The following is a 10,646-nucleotide window of genomic DNA, read 5'->3' as shown; positions in this document are numbered from 1 at the left end:
GATCTTTGGTATGAAATTCTGGATTTGGAAATAGAAGGGATAGAATCAAGTTGAACTTTTGATTTAAGCGATAAGGAGCTCTAGCAATTTGTCGTATGATAGGAGTGCTGTCGATTGATTTTATGGTCCTATTGTCAGTATGAAATTTCACTTGATTCCTTGCTCGGATTTTGTAAATGGAAATCATCATTTGAAATATTTTGTAGCTTATTTTGAGGGGATTTTCTTATTTAAGAGGAGTTTTCTCCCAATAGTTTATCCAGCAGTCTTTTATAGCTGTTAATTTTATTTTCATTATTAAGTAATATCCGTAAAATATGACAATAATTCTAGCATTCATAAAATAATGAAGCTAGATTGAAATCCATCAGTATCCGTTGAATGACTATAATTATAATTAAAATTAGTGATGCTGTTTGATCTGAACTCGGATGAAACAATGGAGATTGACAAGTACTGAATTAAAATTAGTACGATTACAATCACTTAATTAGGATATTTTGTTAATAAAGTTATGGTTTCAGTGAAATCACTTGGTCTTGATATACATCATAATTCGAGTGCTAAAAAAAATTGGCAAAAGCAATCAAATTTTAGGGTGAATAGGACAAGTGATGTTTAGAATAATTTTAATTTTAAAATAAGGTCAGCGTCATCAAAGAAGTTTCGTTTAAATTGAAACACGTGGTTATTTTTTGTCAGATGAAAAAGATTAATCCTAGAATTCGACGTGAGCGATGTAAATATGAATAAAATAATGGTTGATAGTAGCATTACATGTAATCAAATTTTAGCAATTATATATTGCGCAAAAGCTTGCTAGTAACTTATATATATTGAAATTAAAAGATTAGAAGTTGGAAATTAAAAGATTAGAAATTGGAAGTTTTTTTTTTTTGTTTCCTTTAAATTTCCAGTTGTAATTTTCGAATTTCTCCCATGGTTTTTTCGACGTAATATCATTGATGCATTTCGTGTTAACTGCAATAATTTAAAATCAAATTTCAGGTTATCTGTTTTTCTGCATTCTATACCATATTGTTAGTTTTGCATTCGTTGGCTATATGAGTGATCGAACGCGATTATTATCAACAGCGTTTGTTTAGCTTCCTTTCTTTTTTTTGAATTGATCACATTGTAGTTTGATACTGGGATAAGATTAATGATAAGAGGAATATCATGATATATAGTAAAGAAAAAGAGCTAAAAAATTTTGTGATATAGTTTGATAATTTGTCCTGTTGGTCCTGTTGTTTGGAGATCAGGCGTATAATTTTAACTGACCAAGTTTATTGAACACAGTGAATAATTTTAGTCTGGATCCAAATGAAGATCCTGTAACGGGTCTGGAGAGAGTAGCATCCTTTACAAATGAGAATGCAGAAGTAAGGAGAAGAAATCGCGAACAGGCGCAACGTGAATTGGCAGAAGCTCGCCGGTACAAATCGCATACAAACAAAGAGAAAGAAGGCGCAGTTTCTTCACGATACGAAAGTTTAAATTATGAAATTGTCGAAAATAAACTCTATCAGGCTGAGGAGATGGAACCTGGCCATCAGGTATGCTCTTATTTTTCACAGGGAAGTGTTTTGCTTTCCAATTCTCTACTTATATCTTTCGGTGTACAAATTTTTACGATGTTAAGAAACTTCCAACTCCGAAATCGTATTAGATTGACAGGAAAGTATATATGAAATATCATATTCATGTTGTTATAAATTAATAAATCGAAAGCTATATAATTTTAAAATCCATGCTTTATTTGCAGAAAAAACTTTTTCGCCAATCAGTAAATAGATGGGTTGTGTGTTTCTTTATTGGAGTTTTTACTGCAATTGTTGCAGCTGCTATAGATATAACGATATACTATAGTAGTCTAGTCAAATTCCGCTTGATCATTAGCAGTTGTAAGCACTTACTTGGTTTATCCTTAATTACTGTCAAATATCACATATATTGGATTTTAATGAATAATAGTTGCTGTATAATGTCTCATACATCGATGTCATATTTTTACTAATGTCGACTTTTCTTCTTCGTTTTCAGTGTTAAATTTTTGTGAGAAAAGGATGGAAGTTGGAGGTGGTTGCATATGGACGGTAGAATTTGCATGGATTTGCTATAATTGCATTCTGATCACAATTTCCGCTTGTTTAGTTTTATTTCTCTCTCCTATTGCTGCTGGTTCAGGTTTGTTTCCAGGAGTTTTTAAAAATATTCTTAGAGGAGTTCTAATTATAAGTAAATGTTTTTATTGTTCACTTCTAAATGATTGCTTGCAGGTATTTCACAGGTCAAATGTTTTCTAAATGGTGTAGAAATACCAGGTGTTGTACGACTAAAAACTTTGTTTGCAAAAGCATTTGGTGTAGCATGTACAGTTGCTGGTGGCTTAAGCGCTGGAAAGGTAATATCGTTTTTATCTCTTTCTAGCCGTTATGGAATAGCTGTTTATTGGACTTTCTGAACAGTTCAATTCCTTGATATGTTAATCATAAATTTTATTCACAGTAAATACAGGAAGGCCCGATGATTCATTCTGGAGCAGTGGTTGCAGCTGGTATTTCACAGGGCAAATGCGTCACCTTCTCACTCGACTTCCATATTTTTGAACAATTTCGGAACGATCAGTGGAGTTTAATTTTTCTATACTGGTATCTAACTTTAAATAGTATGCTGTTTTTTGAAGCAAAATTTTTCAGTGAAAAGCGCGATTTCGTGAGTGCAGGTGCAGCAGCTGGGGTAGCTGCAGCTTTTGGTGCCCCTATTGGTGGAGTTCTATTCAGTTTAGAAGAAGGAGCTAGCTTTTGGAACCAAAGTTTAACTTGGCGCATGGTTTGTATTTACTGTTTCCCTTCTTTTTTTGAGGGCGTATTAAGTCGTGCTCCTTCTTGATGTCACGCATTAAATTGTCCTCAACTACGATTTTATGAGATGTTGGTTGTTGCACTATTTTCATTCGACATTCTATTCATCAAAATCTTTGCTTACTTTCAGTTTTTTGCTGCTATGATATCCTCATTTACTTTGAATTGTATCCTCAGCGTATTTCATGGAGTTGGTGGGTTTTTATCATGGAATGGATTAGCAAATTTTGGTGTTTTTGAGGTGACATTCACTCTTGTATCAATAACTACTTTTTAATAACTGTTGAATAACTTTTTAATAATTTTTAATAACTTTGACTTGCTTTTGATAATTTTTAACCCTCTAATAACTTTTAATAACTATTCGATCTCTTTTTTCTTTCTTTGCTAGTAATATAAATAAATATATATGTATACATATATATATACATATATATATATAATGAATTATACATAATGAAGCTTGCCTAATGCTAACAAAATACATCTTTTTTCTTTCAGAATCATAGCTACAACATTTGGGAAATACCGATCTTCCTTCTCATTGGCGTTCTTGGAGGCCTCTCTGGCGCTTTATTCAATTGTTTGAATTTAAAACTCTCACGATTCAGGAAGAAGTTAGTTCTAATTTCAAATATTATAAAAAATATGGTTTGGAAGTGATATCTTATTGTTTTATTACTAAAAAGCTGAAGTACAGAAAATTTATGATGTCCTTCAATGAAAATTTTTTGGTTTTTATTTGAGGTATATTCGAAGCAAATGCCAGAAGTTGATGGAATGTTTACTAGTTGCTGCAGCGTCCGCATTTACTGGATTTATTACACTGTTCTTAGTAAATGACTGTCAGCCAGTTGGCCGTAACCCAAAATTAACCGAAGTCACAAAGGCTAGTATGCATAGCAAATTTCGTTCATTAAGACTTGATATTTGTAAGTTTTGTGAAATTCTAAAACTTCTGAGCAAAGTTTTTGAACAAAGGAACACCTTTCGCATCTCCAGAATAAAACTTTGAAGGAAAAGCAGTATTCTGTTGAACTGTCTTGCGTAAACAAATAAATTTGGGTTTGCAGCTGTGGTGTCGCAAGGGTCAATACAGTGCTGTAGCAAATTTATTCTTTCAAAGTCCGGAAGAAAGTGTCAAAAGTCTGTTTCATAGTCCAGCAAGTGAGTTGATCATTTTCAGAATTTTATGTTTCCAACAGAATCACTATTTTATTCTTTTATTTCTACTTCATTAAGAGATTGTATTATGAAAAGTAGTAGTATCTTGAAATCCCGATTCAGTTATTTTATGGTAACTACCGTTAAAGTCGTACTTTATTAGATTCGTATGCGGCTAGTACGCTATTAATATTTGCTGTCGAGTATTACTTCTTATCATTATGGACATATGGGCTGTCAGTTCCGAGCGGTATTTTCATACCCACATTGTTGACAGGTGCAGCATGGGGTCGTCTTGTTGGAGTTATTGTCGAATACATGTTTCCTGATATTGTAAGTTATAAGTCCCGTCAATCACTTTTAAATTTTCTGCTTTGTAAAGCTTTAACAATTGTCGATGTTCAATTATCTGTTTGGAATCGTTAACACCAAATTTTTTTTTCGAGCAGACTGGTATGCATCCTGGTAAATATGCGCTTGCGGGAGCTGCAGCCCAACTGGGTGGTGTTGTGCGGATGACAATTAGCTTGACCGCTATTCTTGTTGAAGCAACCAGAGATATCACATTTGGTTTACCAATAATGCTTGTTCTTATGGTTACTAAATGGGTTGGCGACTTATTTAATGAGGTAGTTATTATTTTATATATGCAATAATATTTGCTGTATGGAAGTATTAAATATTATATATGTAATTCCAGGGTCTTATGATGCACATATTGAATTAAATGAGGTACCGATTTTGGGTTGGTGTGCGCCGGAACTATCACGCAACATATTAGCAGGGTAAGCTGTCCTTGCAAATATTATTCAAGAATCATGAATTTTGTTTAAGATTACAAACTATTTATATCTAAACGGAAAAATTAATGATATCAAGAAAACTATTCGCTACATTTCCGGCACTATTTCCCATCTTAATGATCTCTGATAAGATAAGCCTCCCTCTTTCACTCTTCCTTAGGAAAATGCAGGCAATTTCCAAAAGTTTTATTGTCAAGATAAATTATATTTTCACCACCTCTTTACTTTTCTAATGTGTTTTATTTGCTTTAAAAATTTTCGAAGGACTGTACGATATGTCGAAAACGTTAATTGATGACTTATTGATCAGGACAATATTATTGTTTATTTAATGTATTTCTGCATTCGAAATAAAATTTTCAAGGAGTATAATGAGGAAGGATGTAGTAACAATGATGCCGAAAGAACGTGTTTCACGCGTGGTTGAAGTTTTACATGCTACATCACATCACGGTTTTCCAGTTATTAATGAAATTAATTCTCCGTCGAACGAGGAAGAAATACCTGAATATGGTCATCTGAAGGGGTTAATCCTGAAATCGCAGCTAATCATTCTGATTAAGAAACGAGTAAGCTAATTTGCTAATTTGTCTGATTTTTCGGTTCGCTACTTTGAAGTTTAGGAAAATTTTTGATGTTTACTGTTCATGTTATTATCCGCTCATTTCTGTTAGTAATCTGAAAACACAACCATATGTCATATTTCACTACGCGTTTTAGTACGTAACGATGCTTTTTCCAAAACGCTTTTTTTTTTTAAATGTAAAGTTCTTTTTTTCGTACTCACATTAGCGAAACTGGACATTTTACAAACGAATAAAATAGAACTACCGCAAATAAGGATTGTACATAATTCCAGTTTATGATTTACAAGCATGTTTTTTTCCTGATTTTCAGGTTTTTTACAAGGATCCTGACTGTCAAGTTTTGGTAGATGGAAGCGAATTGGTTCAGCTGTCTGATTTCGCCGCTGAATATCCGAGTTAAGTTATTTTAAAGTTATGTCCATTATGTCCTTTATTAATTTCTGTTTTTCGCGTTACTGTAAGTATTTTCAGGCATGACGAATATTTAGCAAAGTTACAACTGTCTGAAGGGGATAGAAATTGTTGGATAGACTTAACTCCTTATATGCATTCAAGTCCTTATCGAGTACCTTTGAGTGCTTCGTTGCCATCGATATTTCATCTCTTCCGTGGATTGGGATTGCGCTATGTAGCTGTCATTGATGATGAAAATAAAGTGCTTTTTACATTTTTTTTTAGCAGCTCATCACAGTTTGATTCCCAGTTTTATTTGAAATTCGAATTCTTGTTATATGTTTGATGGAAAATAATTTCTAGCTTCGTGGAATTATTACTCGGAAAGACCTCGCAAGATTCAAGGGACGTCGAACTTTCGGAAATTATGCTATATGGGAACGTTTTGTCTCGGACTTCGAGACTTGAAGTTTATTATTGTATTTTTTACTTCTAGTTCACTTCTAGTCCAATAAAGTCTTCACAAAAATTTTTGAAGAGTTTTCATCTTCTGCAGAAATTACGAAATTTTCACTTCACTGGCTTCAAATTTTCACTTCGAACTTGTTTATTTTGAAATGTTGAAGTTAATGGATCCGTTTAGTGATCAGTTCAGTAATTTTTTGCAATATCAACTGTACAGATTTCATAATGGCAATTATGTTATTTATATTTTCAGTCAATTTATAATCTATGTAAATAAATAAAATCTTAAACTTCTCATAGTCTCTTTTGATTTTAACATCATATGCTTTGTTCTGTAGAACTTATTTATTGTTTGATTTTTGTAATGAAATATTTGGTTCCAGTTCAGTGTATTGTTGTTTTTGCTGTACAAGAAGGTTTTCGCTCCATTGAACCAATTTTTTCCAGAAGAATGATAATAGAAAGGGTCAATTTAAGCGAGATCATAAGAAAATCATAGTTTAAATTTATTCGAAAATTTCCTTACACGACTTTACACGGTCACTTTTTCATTAATAGCACGATATGCTGCCAAACTGGAATATTTGAATTCGTAGATTCCGAAAGAATTGAGCTGTCATTCATTATGGCATGATTAATGTTAAAATTAAAGCTGGATTGCAGGATGCTCATTTTATTGTTTTGCTGCATACAATACGTTCAAGCAGTTGGTCATTGGACGGTCGATTTACAGTATTCAGCTTCAGGTTCTAGTCTATTATTCTGTTTATTCCTACAAATCTGTTCTCTTCATATGTTTTGCATATTTGCGGAGCAAATAAACAATTTGCTTTGCAAGAATATTTGGAGTGGAATATATCGATATTGAAAACTGTCAAAAATTTGACTGCTTGACAGAAGTGAATCTAGAAACTAACTTTCATTCTTTAAATTGAAAAGATGTATGGATTATCATCCAAATACTTCCGAAGTTTTACATTTGTTTGATATTTATTTTTATTTATAGATACAGACGATTTCATTTTGCTTGGTACTATAACTGTGGATAGGACACTTGATAATAATTATACAGCTTATTTTGAATCTTCTGTTAATCCAAGTAAATGGCAAAGTGATCTCTTGCAAGCTGCAAAGAATGGATGGACTTACCGCGTTAGAGTCGATAGTGATAAAGAAGATGTACAAGGTTACAATGAACCGGTGAGTTAGTTTCAGTTGGGTTTTTTGACTGATATTCTGTAACTTCTCCAAAATATTTTCTCACAAAGAGAAGTGACTACATGATCGATAATTAAAAAGCACTAAAATAAAGTTTTTACTGTTAGTATTGCATATGTAACAATGGATAGAAAAAGATTTTCGACAGTTTCAAACCTATTGTTAATACTGATAACTCAATTCCTTTATTGATGTGTCTGCAAGAAAGGTTGTTGTTTTTCAAGATGAAACAATTATTTTCATCATTTTGCAGTGTTTGATGCTGCGAGCTAACGGAGTTCATCATTTTCGGGTATTTTTGGACCCTGATCACCAGAATTTGCAATCTTTGGCTATTTTTCCGGAGAATTTATTTACCGTTGGAACAAATTACCACTTTTGTGAAACAGATTCGTTCACAGAGGGTAGCAAAATAAGAGGATCGGTTATAGTGAACACAATTAATGAATTGCCCCTGTAATTGTTTTTTTAAAATTTTGTTAGCATGTGCCAGTGAAAGTTATTGAATAATAGTTAATGAAATGCAGGGTTTCACTTATAGTCTCAAATAGTGGCATTTTGAAACACATATACTAGTGCTTTCTTTAAGGCCTGATGCAGTTTCATATATTCGAAAGATGGAAAAAGAGCGGCAAGCGAGGCAGCATGGAGCTCAGCAGGACAATCGAACGTTTATCCAGAAATATGTAAGTTGAGAAATTTTTGGTTGTTTCCAATTTAATGAAGCAATTAGTAATACAAGTAATGACTCTTAACTCTTTTTTAGTGGATGTATATAGCTGCAGCATTAATTTTTATGGTCATTTCTAATGCTACAACTGCTGAACAAAGTGGAGAGTAGAAATTATTTCCTTCATGGAGCGGAAGAATAAAATTATGATTATATTTCTTGTTATATTTATACTTGTTGTATTCGTTTTGAATTCCACTGCTTTTGTACAAACGGTCGTAAGTATTGTGACTCGTATTTCGAATATTTCCGTAGGACAATAATTGAAACTCAGTAATAAAATACAATATATGCAAAGAAAATCTCAAGCCGTTAAAAGTGTACAGTGCATGTAGGGCTGGCAAGAAACAAGTTTTGGGAGTTCTTGTTACTTCTCTTCATGCTTTGTTCCTTCGCGAATTTTGTGGTGGACGCTGGTTTGTCCCGGCGAAATTGTACTTTCCTATACTTCAGTTTCCAACAGATTTTTTGTTTTAGGAATTGTTGCGCCAGATTCCTCAAAAGTCATATACAAACAACTCATCCAAATGAGTTATACGATAAAAGCGACATTGAAATGTACTGCAATGTCTGACTCATAGCTCTGTCCTTGATAATTTTTTTGTCTAGTTACATTCAAGAAATCCCGAAAAGTCAAGTATGAAAGAGTTCTTTAGCGTTGCTCTTTAGTGCTCCTGTCATTCTTGGATTTCTTTTGAATGCAAGCAGTTTCCGTACATCCGTTGTGCTAATGTAGCGAATAGCATTTAACGTATTGAGTCTTTCTGGATGTCACAACTCATTGCAGTTGAATTTTGGATAGGTTGATGTGTAGAAAGTATGCCAAGTACAAACCAATCCCTATGAAATCTCGACAAAGTTCTAGCGTGTCTCCTTACTTCCGAGTGTCATCTCATCCATTCTTCACCACCGGGACTGGTTGTTTCATTCGTGAGCCGCGTGAAGAAGATGTCAAGGAGCGAAGATTTGGCTTCTGTTTACATTTATGGAGTGGTGTTGAGCGCTTGCGTCTTGTCTTGACGGTAGTGATTATAAGGGCTTGAGATATCGGTGATGTAAGACATCTGTTGTTACTTAACTAGGACAATGGAAGAAAGGAAGCCGCCCATTGTTTTGTAATGACAAAAATGTTAGCACATAATATGTTTAAAATTTATTTTTGGAAGGCCAAAATGAATAGTCGTCAAAGTGACATGATACCCTCGACGAGTGCCTCCACGCCTTCTATGGAGAATCTGAAAGAACAACCAATCAGTTCAGGTGCTTCCGCTCAAAAGGTACCTTGTGGTATATATATATATATATATATATGTCATTTCAAGTTTCAAATTTTCATTGTTGTTTGCATTATGTTGATTGTCGATTCGCTGGTAAGTCAGAATTGTTTATTAAAACAATCAGAAGGTTTAGCAAGACATTACTGGCAGAAACTACTGTAAAGATATTTAAGCTGATGTTTACATGGATTAAAATAGTCTGAGTGATTTACTCGAACATTCCTACATTTCATCCAGGATTATTTATTGTGAAAAATGAAAATGCTAATGTATATTTTGTTTTTGAAATATTTCACTGAAATAATTAATGGTAGGGTGTAAAGTTAATGGCTTGAAAGCTTTTTATTGTCAGGTTTCGGAAGTCTTCTTGGCTGCTGGGCAAGCTTTTCAGAAGTTGGGTGGACTTATTGCAAATTTGCATAATCCAAAAAATGGAGTCGAGAGGTTCTTTTTTACTTCTGATTGGTGAATAGATTTAAGCGACAGGCTTCATTGCTCTGTTGTCTACAATTTTTTGTTTAGTTCAAACTAGGAAAGTGTGATCATATTTAGAAATTTTTAGTTCTAACTCTTAATAGCAAAATCGATAAATGAATGAAATGAGAAGGTCAACGTGGTAAGTGAATAATAGAGCAAATACTGCAGTTTCAGCCAATGCCGGGAGAGTTTTTGTGGTCGGTCTGGTGACCTCTGCGGTTTCATATAACTATAAGTGTGGCTAATGTTTTTGTTTATTTATTCGAATATTCTTCTTGTTCAGAGGGACATCCCGCGTATTAGCGGTAGATCAGAGAAGGAGAAGATGGTGCTTTAAGTTACGAAATTCCAGGAAATGGACAAGTTCGGATACCAGTAGTTTGCATGACGCGGTTTCGCGTTTTGCAAGCGATTTGCAGCGCATCAGTGAAACAGTTCAAGGAAGAGAAGTGTAAGTTGTAGTTTAAATCGCAGAATTTTCATTTGGTTTGGAAATTTCAGGTTGAACTAAATATATCGGGTTTCGTGGAAGATGGAAAGAATAGATTTTAAAAGTAAGAGAGGAGAGAAAGGGAAATTGTAGCAATATGTCTAACTGATGCTTGATTTGAACCGTTTTGAAATTTAGAATAGGAAATTGAAAGAGTAATGATTTCTGGGAGCGC

At 33.6% G+C, this 10,646-nt stretch overlaps 3 protein-coding genes across 3 annotated transcripts; all 3 read left to right on the top strand.

The window, feature by feature from the left end:
• Nucleotides 1–998: 998 nt before the first annotated feature.
• Nucleotides 999–6,282, top strand: LOAG_09330 (chloride channel protein 7; the record flags this gene model as incomplete). Its single annotated transcript, XM_020447907.1, has 18 exons — nucleotides 999–1,096; nucleotides 1,316–1,559; nucleotides 1,769–1,907; nucleotides 2,047–2,190; nucleotides 2,283–2,407; nucleotides 2,521–2,630; nucleotides 2,703–2,835; nucleotides 2,998–3,108; nucleotides 3,369–3,484; nucleotides 3,615–3,747; nucleotides 3,941–4,034; nucleotides 4,195–4,364; nucleotides 4,481–4,601; nucleotides 4,732–4,816; nucleotides 5,199–5,403; nucleotides 5,732–5,816; nucleotides 5,910–6,076; nucleotides 6,178–6,282. Exons 1-18 carry the CDS (start codon nucleotides 1,065–1,067, stop codon nucleotides 6,280–6,282), a joined length of 2,319 nt encoding a protein of 772 aa, XP_020301907.1. The 5' UTR covers nucleotides 999–1,064.
• A 654-nt stretch (nucleotides 6,283–6,936) lies between these two features.
• LOAG_09329 (hypothetical protein) lies at nucleotides 6,937–8,522 on the top strand. Its single transcript, XM_003144857.2, has 5 exons — nucleotides 6,937–7,025; nucleotides 7,286–7,479; nucleotides 7,751–7,953; nucleotides 8,087–8,183; nucleotides 8,264–8,522. The coding sequence occupies exons 1-5, from the start codon at nucleotides 6,944–6,946 to the stop codon at nucleotides 8,336–8,338; spliced, it is 651 nt and encodes a 216-aa protein (XP_003144905.1). The 5' UTR covers nucleotides 6,937–6,943; the 3' UTR covers nucleotides 8,339–8,522.
• Nucleotides 8,523–9,033: 511 nt separating this feature from the next.
• On the top strand, nucleotides 9,034–10,436 carry LOAG_09328 (hypothetical protein; the record flags this gene model as incomplete). The annotated part of the gene is made up of 4 exons (XM_003144856.1): nucleotides 9,034–9,249; nucleotides 9,394–9,504; nucleotides 9,857–9,948; nucleotides 10,334–10,436. 4 exons carry the CDS (start codon nucleotides 9,034–9,036, stop codon nucleotides 10,434–10,436), a joined length of 522 nt encoding a protein of 173 aa, XP_003144904.1.
• Nucleotides 10,437–10,646: the final 210 nt, after the last annotated feature.

The sequence above is a fragment of the Loa loa genome (assembly GCF_000183805.2).
Source record: "Loa loa unplaced genomic scaffold supercont3.134, whole genome shotgun sequence".
Lineage (NCBI taxonomy): Eukaryota > Metazoa > Nematoda > Chromadorea > Rhabditida > Onchocercidae > Loa > Loa loa.
This window is presented reverse-complemented; position numbering and strand designations above follow the sequence as displayed.

Excerpts from the sequence above, each read along its gene's own strand:
- LOAG_09329 (XM_003144857.2), top strand. The coding sequence starts at position 6,944 with ATGCTCATTTTATTGTTTTGCTGCATACAATACGTTCAAGCAGTTGGT. Across the intron at positions 7,480-7,750 it reads TACAAGGTTACAATGAACCG|TGTTTGATGCTGCGAGCTAA; the intron begins GTGAGTTAGTTT and ends ATCATTTTGCAG. Across the intron at positions 7,954-8,086 it reads ACAATTAATGAATTGCCCCT|GCCTGATGCAGTTTCATATA; the intron begins GTAATTGTTTTT and ends GCTTTCTTTAAG.